Source organism: Medicago truncatula, chromosome 8 (assembly GCF_003473485.1).
Source record: "Medicago truncatula cultivar Jemalong A17 chromosome 8, MtrunA17r5.0-ANR, whole genome shotgun sequence".
Lineage (NCBI taxonomy): Eukaryota > Viridiplantae > Streptophyta > Magnoliopsida > Fabales > Fabaceae > Medicago > Medicago truncatula.
Genome location: NC_053049.1, coordinates 37,246,623 through 37,261,311, shown reverse-complemented (window position 1 = coordinate 37,261,311; position 14,689 = coordinate 37,246,623). Strand labels below are relative to the sequence as shown.

Here is a 14,689-nt window from a genome sequence, read left to right as displayed (position 1 = left end):
TGAGTTCTCTCTTGTTTTTTATTCAATGATATTTAATTTATTATGTGGATTGTTCAACGGGTTCAGTATGAATATGGGTTCATATGAACTTCATGATTATTTTCTTTTATAAAAATAAAATAAGCCAACATAATTATGAATTAATGAATGGAACAAGGAAATAAAACAAATTTTTGGTGGATTTTCCAATTGAAGAAACAAGAAGGAAGAGAGACCGGTACATATAAAGAAGGAAGAACAAGAAAGGAAAAAGGAAGAGAGATTGGTACATGTTATTGTAAAAAAATGACAATCATTATTGAAGAGAGATTAGTTGAACATTTGGAGAAGAAAATAACGATAACAATGGAACACTGATACTGAGATTGTTTTTGAGGTGTGTGAAAGGATGAATATGATTGCAGAAGAAATTTAGTGTGGGTGGTCTATCATAAAGTTATGTTCATCATATAATCTAATGGTTTAAAAACAACTTTCCTATGGTGGGAAACAAGCAGTCTTTCCTATATTAAATGTCACCTATGTTTTGATACGCATTCAATATTCACTTTTGATTTGTTAACCAATAATATCATTCGAGTTTAGTTATAATAATGTTATCTGTCATTTAATACATCTTTGTGTACAAATACAATTAACATTCAGATTAGCACATTCCTTCGTATGAGATGAAATATAATACACCCTCCGATCACTAATATAAGCAAAAGTTTGATTTTTAAATTCATTCATTAAATGATGTATGTAGTCTTTATTATAAACTACATACGTCATTTAATGAATGAATCTAAAAATCAAACTTTTGCTTATATTAGTGACCGGAGGATGTACTACTGTTTGTTTGCTAATGCACTGAGTATGACAAAATCACAATTATTTTACAAAAGTTACACTTGATAGCTTCCGTGATTACATCCAATTTACCATGACGAGTAATGATACCAAGCATGTGATTTAACACAAAATATAGAATACAATAACTACCGAACATTTTAATTAAGATAAAAAGACCTTTCAGCTATAGAACAGTTTTGGCTTAAAAAATTACTAAACAACAAGAACCGATGACCCTGGCTCGTACTGCTAACCTTAGTTAACACTTGCTTCACCAAAAGAAAAAAAAAATCTTAGTTAACACTTCACCCAATGAGGCAATGACCCAATCACTCAAATTTCAAACAATATATAATTCTTTAATTGAATAAAATTTTAGTGAAATTCGTCTACTGATAAACTATTATATTAAAAATATATAACAAGAGAGTGTTGTCAAGTTTTCCTTGTATTATCTGTCCAAAAAAAATCCTTATATTAAGCAAGGTCTAATTCACAAATACACAAGTTACGTGTTTCATTGAACTTCCGAGTTAGGCAATCATTCTTTTGGTACATTTTATTTAACAATGCAAACCTCTTTTATTTAACAATGCAAACCTCTTTTCTTTTACGTATTTTATAATGCGGCCTTCTGGATATACACTAATCGGATCTGCATATGATGCAATTGCAGCTCTTCAAAGTAATTAATCGTTAAAGATATTTTAAGTAATTTATTCTCAAAATGAGGGAACCTATTTAACATGAGACATAACTCAGCACGAGGAAGAAGAAGAAAAAATGAAACTAAAGGGTCTACTTGACATGCACCGGCATGAATGTGGTCCAATTTTAGACCTGTAATGTATGAATCGTTGATTTAGTTTAATGATATAGAACGTGAGACACATGTTAATATATTTCAGTAAAAAGAAGAATGAGTTCATTGAATTAGAACTTGATGAAGACTTTTAGAAAATTGCTCGGCATCTCAATTTCGCTTTTGATTGGATCGTAATTTTTGATTGACTATTTTGTGTGTAAAATTTGACTAGGTCGTAACTCCCAATCAATTTATTTTCCAGCAAGGTAAGCAATTTTTTGAGGCGTATTGAGCAACCATCAGACTTTGGGAATTACTCTTCAGGTTTCCAAAACTCCTCTTTTCCCGGTGTCATTGGCCGAGCGACACTAAATTGCCTTTCGCCTCTCTAACAGTAGTTAAATGTCGTTCGACACTTTTTAGATTGATTCATTGATTCAATCACTTTATCGATTTAAATAGTCTCTCAAACCGCATTTAACTGCCTCTGAAGATATTTTAATCTTTTCTGGATGGCTGAGAGAAAAATGGAAGCTTAAAGAGTAATTTTCTCATACTTGTAAGTTGTATATGATTTGAGGATTAACAACCCACCCACACAAGCCCAAATAAAAACCACAACAAACTAGCCCAATAACTAAGCTACGACTTGCAAAAAAATCTGAAATTAAATCAAGAATAATAAAAGATGGAATAAAAGTACATTCAAATTGATGTATCCTTCAAGCTAGAAAGTGGATATTGGAAACTCCCTTCTTGTGAAAAAGATCGCAAACAGTTACATGTTCTAGTGGTTTAGCAAACAAATACGCCAACATGTTACAAGAAAAAATAGGTGAAAACTTGAATAATGTTGGGGTTGGGTAGCTCAATTGGTTTGAGCTAGATGATTAAAGGAGTTGAGCAGTTAAAGATTCATGATTCAAACTATGATGAAAGAGAAAAGTATTAACATAACCATTAACAACTAAGATTATCCTATAAAAAAACGTTTTACAATTTTTCTTATAGTTTTGTGCGTGTGATGTGGCAATCAATCTCAATGTATTTTGTTCTCTCGTAAAAGATATGATTATATGCAATATCATTCTCAACTTTCGTTTTTATCATATATTCTCCTCCACTATAAATCATGGTTCAATCCATCATATAAGACGTCCATTTGAAATGTATATAACTCCAAAAAGAACGTTATTAGGGTTGAAGAAACAACTCAACCTTTTTTTTTTACTTAGCTTGTGACTCGACTCGTAAGGTGACTCCGATTTTTTATAGGGAGCCTTTAATCTCATTGTTATTTGATAACAATGATTACTATTATAAATAAATAAGCTTCTCAAGAATAATGTCGATGAACAAGATATGTTTCATGAACAAGAAGTTGGAGAAAGGTCAATCTATTTTTCATCGTGTCTGAGAACCAGTAAGAGGTTAGTTTATCTTACATGAAAAGACTTCAACTAAGAACCAATAAGAAAAAAGACCTCAATTAAAAATTTGTTTTTAAACCTAAAAATATGTTCGCCGGTTGAGTTTCCCATTTATAAATGTAAGCTACCCATTCCTCTCCTCTTGGATTTAGTTGTTGTAGCAACTCCCATTGTTGTTGCAGCAGCAACTATGCATTCTATTGCGTCTATTGCAACAAATGCTTCCATATCTCGTCATCATGGTCTCATATTCTTCTCATGTAATGGTCATATGCTTATACTCGGCTCCACATCCATTGTTCTTTACGGTCCTAACAATTATGTGTTCATAGTATTTTTGCGGTCCTACTCCTACCACGACGAAAATGGATTGACTACCTTTAGCATTTGATGACTTTGATAACTTTAGTGTATTTTGGTTATAAAGAATGATAGTTTGACAATTAATTTTAAATAACTTTAGTGACAACATTAGAGAGAGAGAGAGAGAGAGAGAGAGAGAGAGAGAGAGAGAGAGAGAGAGAGAGAGAGAGAGAGAGAGAGAGAGAGAGAGAGAGAGAGAGAGAGAGAGAGAGAGAGAGAGAGAGAGAGAGAGAGAGAGAGAGAGAGAGAGAGAGAGAGAGAGAGAGAGAGAGAGAGAGAGAGAGAGAGAGAGAGAGAGAGAGAGAGAGAGAGAGAGAGAGAGAGAGAGAGAGAGAGAGAGAGAGAGAGAGAGAGAGAGAGAGAGAGAGAGTATGAGAGTTAACAAAAGCTGTTTAAAAATGGGTGTTCAAATATCAATTCTCTTTGTTTATAGATAAATGAGTGACCAAGTTAGCCAATTTTAGTCCTACCATGACCTCTACCACAATTTCCTTCAACCATATATGCCTATAAAAGTAACTATTAACCACTAGAAACCATAAGGGACATTTATTTAGAAAGACTCTTATTTCCATTCCACCTAGAAACAACAGATAACTTAGCCAATCAAACTTTCTACACCAACACACAGTTGTTTCCCCTCTGAAGGATCAAACTTGGCAGGGTGTGGGCATTAACAACCTCAGAGTTCGACAAAACTGGTCACCATAATGGATAATTGTGTTAAATTATATATTTCTTATCCATAGTAGCTCACCATAAGGATTTTGGTATGCATTATGCATATCTGTATCGTCTTCATTGAAATTTGAACTTCATTTGATAGGCTACTTATTTAAAATAAAAAATAAAAAAATCTTCTAAAATCATATAGTTGCCTTTTTGTAATACATTTTCAACCAAAACCTCACCAAGAAAGTTGATTTTCTCATTGTCAAATATGATGGGAAATATGTAAACTTCATAATGGTTGTTGTCTAAAATGAGTTGATTGATAAAATTTCTCAATGTGAATTACCCTTGATTATTTCACCACGTCCTTTAATCTTAAATCAACACAATTTTAGTTCTTAATATGTATTTTACATATTTAAGTTACAATAACTTTCACATATTTTTAAATTTTACTCTTTTAAAATATAGGCAAAATATGTATAACAAAAGCATGGATATATTATGTAAAGTAAATAGTAATGCTGCCATTTTTTTAATGTTAAGATTATTAATGATTTAACTAATATGATTTGTTTCTTACTTGTAGGATTTTAGCACGATACCTATTTCTCAGGCCCTTTTGTTCACACTACAGTATTTGGACTCTCATGTTGTAATATGGGACATCATGAGCTAGTGAAGTTACTGAATTATATGAATTTTAAAGTTCTTGAATATAGTTAATCCTTCAAGCTTCATAAAGCATTCCAACTTCAATCCGTTGCTGTAAGGAAACCCCTACAGCAGGCAGGCCAGATCTACAGTTACTGTGCAAGATTTCATAAAAACCAAGCATAATTTTATCAAACCAGCTACAGTTCGGTCCAATATAAAATCTTGTCTTTCCCCGAACATGAACAACACCAGCACACCGTGCTTCTTCTAAACTGGAGGCTTCTTCTACAATCACTTGAGAATCAGATGAAAGATTGTCAGGGCAGTTCTGAACATGTATTTTCAAACTATTTATGACTTGATCTACAAAATCATCTCCTTCTATATTTAGAGCATCTGCGTAACCATATTGAATAACACAACAATACACCCCTTTGAGATTTGAATTTTTTATGACAATCCTCTCATGTGGAGCAACCTTGGGGACTAGAAGATATCGAAGAGTTGTGAATATTGTGACCTTATGAAGGGATTTCATGTTCTTTATGTAGTGTCCAAGAATAGGAGTCAGCCCATCTTGAATGTTAGAATAGAAAAAGCATAGCCCGGGAACCCTTTGAACACTGCAGTCAGCCAAACGTTCTTCAAGTCTCTCAAAGGTTATCTTGTGGGTTATTTCATAATCTATCTTTCTTTGTCTACCATAAAACCAACCGAACATGATGAACACAAGGATAAGTGATATGGCAAAAGGAATCCATCCACCTTCAGCAAATTTGGTGAAAACTGCACTGACATAAACCCCTTCTATAACAAAAAACACACCGAAGTACAGGGAAACCAGTATGACAGGAGTTCTCCATATCATGATCATGACTAATGTAAGCAATATAGTGGTAATAAGCATCACTAGGCTCACAACAACACCTGCAATAAACGTTATACCAACATGAGAAGTTTGCAAAGACTACCAGTAAATAATAAATAGTTCCAATTAATAAATAGTGGACAGTCCTAATATCATTATATGGCCAAAAGAGTAACAATGATAATGATGCAGATTCAGATTGAGAAGAACCACCAGATTATTGACTACAGAATAGCTTGTATCCCCCAGTTATAATACTTGGACACGTCTAGAACTAACAAAACCCTCCTATTCATCTATAATGCGACACGAACGAAATTAAAAAAATTATGCAGTCGATGATGTGAATAAAATGGTACTGGTATTATGTTTTCTTAATCAGGTCGTAACTAATTGACGTTATTAATTATGTCAGAAAAGCGATGGGTTTTAGAAACTGTCATACCGAAAGCATTTCCAATATCTTTTCCGTCTCCAAAAATAAGTATGACAGCAACACAGAGGACCATAAGTATGTAGTTGACTTCAGGGGAGTAAACCTCTCCTTCGTTATTATGAGAAGTGTGTACAATCTTTACTCGCGGAAAATAATCCAGCACTACAGATTGCTTGATTACAGAAAAAGTGGCTGATATTAATGACTGGCTAGCAACAATTGCAGCCAACGTTGAAATGATAAAGATAGGCCAGTAGACTGGAGTTGGTATAAATTTGTAAAAGCCGTCATTATAATCATTGGGATTCTTGATCAGGTATGCTGTCTGCCCCGCATAAGTCAGAACTAAAGATGGGTAGATTGTGAATATAAAAGCTATCTGTTACCAAAATAACAAAGAAGAGAAAGATAAATACTGGCTGAAAAGGAACCACAATCTTGAAAGAAAGACCGAAAATCATAAGTTTTACCTGAATGGACCGCGGATTGAAATGACCAAGATCAGCAAACATTGCCTCAGAACCTGTCAAAGTGAAAAATCAAGAAAGAAAAAACGGAAAAAAAGTATGCATTATAATATGCATGCATATCCATTTGGGTAAGTGCATCTTCACATGCAACATTAAAGTGATCAATTTTAAAATTGAGAACATGATTGCTATATTCAAATCAAAAGCCACAGACTCGAACAATAAAAGAACTGGCTTGCCCTTCTAAACTATTCTCCACCTAATTTTCAGTGCTTGGACATGTTTAGTGGGTCCCTCAACATTAAATTGCAAGATTCTCTTTTGCTTAACTCTCATATAACAACATTATCTAGTCTATAGCCTGACTTGCTCCGCAAGTACTAGAACATAACACGTGAACTTATATGGTTTGACGGAAATAATTTTCTAAGTCCTGCTTAAAAAATGGCATATCTTGCATGTTGCAAAAAGGATGAATGATGATGATTAAATAATAATAATAATAATAAGATACATACCGGTAATGCAAAGGACAGTGCCACCAAGTAAAAGCCACCCAGATTTTCCATTCCTCATAAAGAAATGGAAAATGTAGTGCGGAGATAAAGCCTTGAATATACTTGGATAGTAGTGAATGATGCTGTAAATTCCCACAAGTGGAGTACACAGGGTCCATGCACCCATTATTGGGGAAAAGAGGAAACTGACACGGGATGTACCAAACTTTTGCAACAAGAACAAAAAGATCAAGATAACTGCAGAGAGTGCTTCCACCGTTGCTGCAAAAGCATGTCCAATGACAGGTATCAGAGTTACGTAAACCAGGAGAATAAATTGCATGACGAAGTCAACAAAATCAGCTCTACTCTAAAACAAGATTTCCCAAATAATTTGATATTGTTACTTGCCAAGCAGCTTAATTATATTGAACATGTACAAAACTGTGTTATTCAAATAATTTAAAAAGCACAACGGTGACTCTCATCCTATGTCGGTAGTCCAGTATACAATAACAGTAAGGAAAATGCTAATTGGCACAAAGATACACAAGTGGCGTTGCACGGTTAATTTCTTGCCCATTTTTTCTATTCACCAGCATTTATTCATGAATAATGCAAGGTCTTTTTCTCCTTTTGTTACAGTTTCATAAACAAAAAATTCTCGTAACATTTAAAATTTCTCTAACAGTAAACAAACAGGAAAGCATCCTGCTCAACATTTTAACACAATCTGAGCAAGAATGGTGATTTCCTAATTGAAATATTTTGTGACAGTTGCTGGGAGTGAAAACAAACAGTATGAACTATAGAATCTACAAAATATAAAAAGTTAGTAGGTAGTAACTGAAAAACTTACTTTTGTTAATAGAAGGAAAAGGTGCTCTAACTCCATCCATAGCAGACAAAACTGAAAAATCAAATGAATTCACAAATTAACCAAATAAAACCATATCTCATTCAAGAGACCCAAAAATAAAAATTGACCAACCTGAAATTGCAGGGGTGAGTATACCATCACCAATAAGCATACAAGTACCCAACATAGCAATGAAAAGCAATAACCTTCTCGCAACAATGCTTTTTTCGAACAGTTTAGCAAGCCATGTATGTGTTTCAGTAGTCCTATCAAAGTTTAACCCAGTTTGCTTAGAAGGCAAGATCCCAATATTGAAATGCCTGCATAGTAATGAATACAGAGCAAATGTCCCTCCTACAATGCAATTGAAATTGAAATTCATCAGAGAAAGTAACCCTAACCTAGTAACTAGTAACAAAGCACCAACACAGACACCAGACACACGAGAAAATAAATTAATCACATCACGTGTGTCAGGACTAACACAGACACAGGAGACGACACAGACTCATAATAATTTGGAATAATAAATTAATTGAATGTAATCACGTATGATTGTCAAGATGCTTTCAATCAGAAGTGTCGGTGCTAAAGAGACGGTAAGTAGCGTACCTTCACCGTGATCATCGGCTTTGATGGCAATATTGGCATACTTAACAAGACCAATAAGAGTGAGAGTCCAGAACATGATACTGTAAATTCCCAAATAGTCCTCTTCAGTTGGAGACTTAAGAGGCATTGAAGGGTAAACATAAAGCGGTGAAGTCACAAGTCCTCCGAAAACAACACCAAGAGTCTTGTATGCAAGGACTAAAGTGTCCTTCTTCTTCACCTTCCCCTGCAACATAACAATTGCATTGTTCATTCGTTAATCATGATAATAATTAATTAATAACTCAGAAACAATATTTGAATACTAACTAACCTGTGCATGATGATCGGGAAGGTTGAGAACGACGTCGTTTGAGGAAGGATGGCCATCCATGATGAATGATTTCACGGCCACCACTGCACTCACTCAGAAACTAAACTAGTATTAATAAGGAGCACTTAATTGCTAACTAAAGGAAAATTAAAATAAAGTAATCTTCACACATTCTCATTTCTCATTACTGATTATATAATGCGCCAAGAGATAGAGTCACGGACGGAAGGAAGGAAAGAAGGGTATGCCGTATATATATCACCAATAACATAAGGGAACTTGTACCATGCATTCAGAAAGTGAGGTGTACTGTATCGGTACTCCTGCTTCATAATTTTATAAATTAACGATCATTTTTTATGTAATAAATAGCTATTTGTCCAAATTTATATTTTATAAAACATCATCTCATAAGAAAAAACATCATTTCATTGTTTATAAGAATTATAGTAATTTTTTTTACATATTATCATAAAAATAATGAATGTTCTCGATTATGAGTGATAAAAATTTAAAAAATAATAATTTTATTTTGTTGACATTTTTTTATTAATAAGATTTAGTTATTATAATTATAAATGATAAAAAAAATTAATATTTTTCTTCAAAAAATAACTTATTTAACTATTAATTTAAAGATGTGTGTACCGATACACTCAAATATATTAGGTGTATCATAAAACTTGCCATAACATAATTATTATTTTCAGATTTTATTTTTATATTTTTATTTGACTGGAATTGCTTTTCAGATTTTAGCTTTGACTCGCTTCAAAAACAAATGCTTTGACATTTTTAAAAGCGTTTTACTCATTAGGAGTAATTACCATTACTATTTAATTAATTTATATCTTTCCTTTTTTTACACAATTTTAAATCTTACTATTTACTAAATACTGTGTATGTTTATTTTTTTTAGGAAAAAGAAAACTAATATACCAAAATGATATTATTGTAAAATAGTTATCAAATTCATGAGTAATTTTTTATTAAATTAAATGCATTTTATGTTTTGATATATAACTTTTTTTAAGATGTGTTTTTTTTGTGTGATTTGAACCCCGGACTAGAAGTGTGTTTATCTTCAAAAAGGAAATAATAAACAAAGAAATGTGTTTATCTTAAAAAATAAAAATATAATAAACGTAGGGAATTTACTAATCCCACTATTCTATTGAAACTTTGATTAATTTTCGGTAGATTGGCAATTTCTCAAATGTAATGTCAAATTTCATTACAAATGAACGCCAACTTTCTCCAATTCGCTCAACCATTCCACCAGAAGCCTCACAAAGAAATGTGTTTTTACCTTATCTTCCATCTCATTCCACACCCAATCATTTTCATCATCTCGTTAAGCCTCCACCAGTACCCACCCCACTCCTTCCCTTTCAGAATAACAAGAACCATTAAAAGAAGAAAAGATGGATGATAACAATAATGTGAATAACTTGGATTTTTTTCAATTATAATAAGTTGGTAGAACGTGAATAGCTTCTATATCTGTTCAGCAAAGCTTGAAAAAAAACATCCACAGACCCACAAAGGTCCATGCTTCTTTTTGCATAGTTTTTTGGTTTAAGGGAATATGTAGGACATGGATTAGTTTAAGAATTTAACAAATTGTTCTCTAATCTTTATTAATTTATCTATAACTTCAAAGTAAAGATTAAATTGTTAAATTAAACATTAAAAAGTTAAGTGATTAAATTAACATTGCTTGTTTCGTAGAAGTAGGCTTCACCACCTTTTTTTTAAAGTTTTTTTTCTTTTTTATACAAGTTAAATTCGCCCACTTAAATAAGCATCGGGGAGAATCATATCTAAGAAAACTTTTTTTCCTTCTTATTTCTCTTCTTTATCAAAAAGTTACTTTTTAATTAAGGAGCTTAGTTAAAATGTTGTTTGGCCTAGCTTTTCCTTCTAAAAAGATGTTAAACCCTTTAAAAGCTAGGTCAAACGCAGCCTAGATGTTAAACCCTTTAAAAGCTAGGTCAAACGCAGCCTAAGTAAGATGTAACATGAGACATGAAATATTTTTGTAAAAATACATAGAATAAAATTTAAAACAGTAATTTAGAAAGACCAAAGTTTAAATGAAATTTTTAGAGGCACTAAAAATGAAAGTCGATGTATTTAAAAGGACTGAAAATATATTTAATCATTTATGACGATCCCTACAAACAAACACATGTTTATCGCCAAATATTTCTTCTTTTACGAAGACTACCAGGTCGCGAAGCGTATCCCAAAGGTGTTTTTTTATTTACATTCTCGTCTTTTGGAAAATGCCGCTAAATTAAGTTCTCAATTAGGTGAAGGAAGTATGACTGCTTTTCCAATAATTGAGACCTAATCGGGAGATGTTTCAGCCTATATTCCTACTATTGTAATTTTCATTACATATGACCAAATATTTTTATTTGTTGATATATTCAACGTTGGAATCAGACCATTTATTAATATAGATATTTTCGCTTGTGATGTGTTATCAAACATGATAAGATTCTTTAAAAAAAAAAAAAAATCAAACACATAATAAAATAAATGGCAATCATGTCATCATCATATTTTATTTTTATATAAATTTTTAGGCTAAACTGCACACTTTTCGACCCCTAAGTTTCAAAATGTTGCAATTTTGGCCCCCTATTAAAAAATTATAATTTTGGCCCATTTCATTCCAAAGTTTATGAAAAGACACCGCGTGTCCCAAAAAAAGGCCATAATCGCAACTTTTTGAGAAGATAAGGGGTCAAAAGATCATATTTCCCTTATGTTAGGGGTCAAAAGAGCATATTTTCCTAAACATATAGGTCACTTTTGTCATTTTTTTCATAAGGGACTAAATTCACAACTTTTTAAAACTTATAAGATGAAAAGTGCACTTCAGCCAATTTTTTTTATCATATTCTTCATTCTATCATGCTTACACCAAAATACTTTGTTGGGATGATTACTTTGATTAAGTTAAAAGATTAAAGAGGCAAGGTACAAAGTTCGAAAAGAAAGAAAATTTGTCGCTGTTATACTTTTTAGATTGTTGAAATTTTGTCCTTATTTACGATTTATAATTAAATTATTAAGTTTTTTTTTTTTTTTTTGTGGTAATAAGGGTTTGAACCCTAGACCTTGCATATATTATGCATTGTCTAAAATCAACTGAGTTAATCTCAAAAAAAATTGTTTCATTTACATGGATTTTTGTGTGAATTTGAAAATTAAAAAATGAATATCAACAATATAAAAAAATGCATTGTTTTAATCATATTAAAAAGTTAATTTATGTCTGCTAAACTACTTTACAAACAAAAAAGGACCCATGTAGTTTTATTTATTCAAATAAACTTTCCTAAAAAAAAAAAATTATTCAAATAAACCATCATACACAATTATATAAAGGGTTTGTCTAACATGTGCAATATTGCAAATGTTAAGGAAACTAAAAGTAGTAACTTTTCATTGAAAACCAACAATTAATTATTAAAAACTTACATATTTAATATAAATGCACAAGTTTCAAGTCAAAGTTACTACTTTAAACTTCTTATCATGTGCAAATTTGCACATGATAATAGAAAAATCCTTATATAAAAATAACAATCTATTGCGACCTTTTATCATCTTTTGATCTCTTCATATAGTAACAAAATCGAGAAAAAAACTTAAATAAACATTATTTTGACACAAGCACAAATGAAAAAATAAATGAAGAAATAATTAAATAATATATATTTTTAAAATAATCAAATGATTCATATTTTTTTTTTTTGTGAATATGCCTTAATGATATTTATTTGAGGTTGTTAACATATTTTTTTTTTCTTTTCAAAATCTACTTGGCTCCTAATAATCTATCTTCCTCCCCCTGCACTCACTTGCTTCAGTCTCATCCTTCCATTGTTGTTCTTGATTTTAGGCCCTTATGTTTAATAATTAAAAAATAAACTTTCCTAAAAAAAAATATTATTCAAATAAACACTCATACACAATTATATAAAAAATAACAATCTATCGCGACCTTTTGTCATCTTTTGACCTCTTCAGATAGTAACAAAATCGAGAAAAAAACTTAAATAAACATTATTTTGACACAAGCACAAATGAAAAAATAAATGAAGAAATAATTAAATAATATGTATTTTTAAAATAATCAAATGATTCATATTTTTTTTTTGTGAATATGCCTTAATGATATTTATTTGAGGTTGTTAACATGTAATTTTTTTTCTTTTCAAAATCTACTTGGCTCCTAATAATCTATCTTCCTCCCCCTGCACTCACTTGCTTCAGTCTCATCCTTCCATTGTTGTTCTTGATTTTAGGCCCTTATGTTTAATAATTAAAAAAAAAAACATTTTTTTAATATTTTAGTTATTTTGTGCATAAACTTTTCTCAAAACTCATTTTTAAAAAAATATATTTTTATATTAAAAAATTAAAAACACTTTCCGCAACAAAATAACTAAACTAAGTGCAAAACCAGTTACCAAAAATGGTCAACTTTTTAAATTTTCAATACAACATTATTTTTTTTAATTATACTCTCTTAACAAGACTGTCAACTTATGTTTTTAAGACAAAATTTATATTTATAGATTCATCAACCAATATCTCGGGGGCAAGATCCCTTCTCTAAACCCCTCGCTCAATCATCTTTCTAAACCTAACCACAATTCACCGCCGCTGCCTACCACCTTTTCCACCCGAAATCCAAACCAATTGTTCTTGATGTAACATCAGCTTCATGGTGGTGCGATCGACCTTCAAGGTTGCATCACCATCAAACCTCAATTGGGGCCAGTCTTTGACCTTTTAAGGTCGATTACCTTCAAAGTCTCCACCATCTCCAGCGTCGATTGCGTATGTGTTCTCAAGCTAACCTATGTTCTGGTTCGACCCTCGATATATTTTAGGGTGTTGGGTTCGTACCAAACTGGATTTAGCTTTGTGCCTCACGTTCACATACGTGTTTGCGATCGTGGATGGTGTGTTTGTTGTGATTGATCTGGTACAATTTAGTTTGTCGTAGCTTTCAATACGGTCCTTCATGATATGAGATTGCTTATGGATTTTTTTTTTATCTCTGCAACCATTTAGGTCTTTGAAGGGTCCGGTCTATTGGTGTTAGTATCGTTGCAAGCTTTAATTTGGTTATGTTCAAGTTCTTACTGGTTTTGTAGAGATGTTGTCGTTGAATGGTGTTCATTGTTGTCGCACCATGTTGTGATCGCTTCAGATTGTTTGCTCAAAAGAGCTTTGGCTTCACGATTTGAATACTTTTCTATGGTTCAGGTTGATTTGATGTGGTTGATGCTTGTTATTGTCAATGTAGTGAGGTGTTGGTTCGAGAATCTCTTTTGTGTTGGCAGTCAAGTTCATTCACCCGTTTTGATCTAGGAGGAACACTCACACATCATCTTTTTTTTATTATTTGGTTTTATGCTTGGCATCGAGTTCTATTGATTGTGCTTGTTGTGGGTGTCTGTTCACCTAAAATTATTGTTTCTACGCTGGATATCATCGAGTATCTGGTTGGTTTTTTGGTTATTTACCCGTTTGGGGTTAGTTCTTAATGTGTAATTTGAACGACATGAATCTCTCTATATATCATATTCATTTGAAATCAAATTATAAAGTTTTTTCCCTTCAATTTTGGTTGGTTGAATTCAGGCTATCAAGTTCAACTAAGTTGCTCGCGAATTTAAATTGAGTTGAGGTAGAACGGGAAAAAAATTGTGACAAATTTGAGTCGAGTTTTAACCAATTTATCTAGTCGAATTAAATTAATTTCGACCTAGCTCAACTCATTTCCAACTTTATGTTTAATACATAAATTTCATGATTTATCCCAAAGAAACAATTAATAGTAC

At 32.0% G+C, this 14,689-nt stretch overlaps 1 protein-coding gene across 2 annotated transcripts; it reads right to left on the bottom strand.

Annotated features, from left to right (window-relative positions):
- Positions 1-4,585: 4,585 nt before the first annotated feature.
- Positions 4,586-9,124, bottom strand: LOC120577640 (probable potassium transporter 17). 2 transcript variants are annotated; one of them, XM_039829381.1, is made up of 9 exons: positions 8,987-9,038; positions 8,817-8,899; positions 8,504-8,729; positions 8,024-8,245; positions 7,892-7,942; positions 7,054-7,314; positions 6,536-6,588; positions 6,075-6,444; positions 4,586-5,688 (listed from the first exon to the last, which is right to left on the bottom strand). In XM_039829381.1, exons 2-9 carry the CDS (start codon positions 8,874-8,876, stop codon positions 4,835-4,837), a joined length of 2,097 nt encoding a protein of 698 aa, XP_039685315.1. In that variant the 5' UTR covers positions 8,877-8,899; positions 8,987-9,038; the 3' UTR covers positions 4,586-4,834. The 2 variants fall into 2 exon arrangements, with proteins under 2 accessions (XP_039685315.1, XP_039685314.1); XM_039829380.1 differs by having other exon boundaries at positions 8,817-9,124.
- Positions 9,125-14,689: the final 5,565 nt, after the last annotated feature.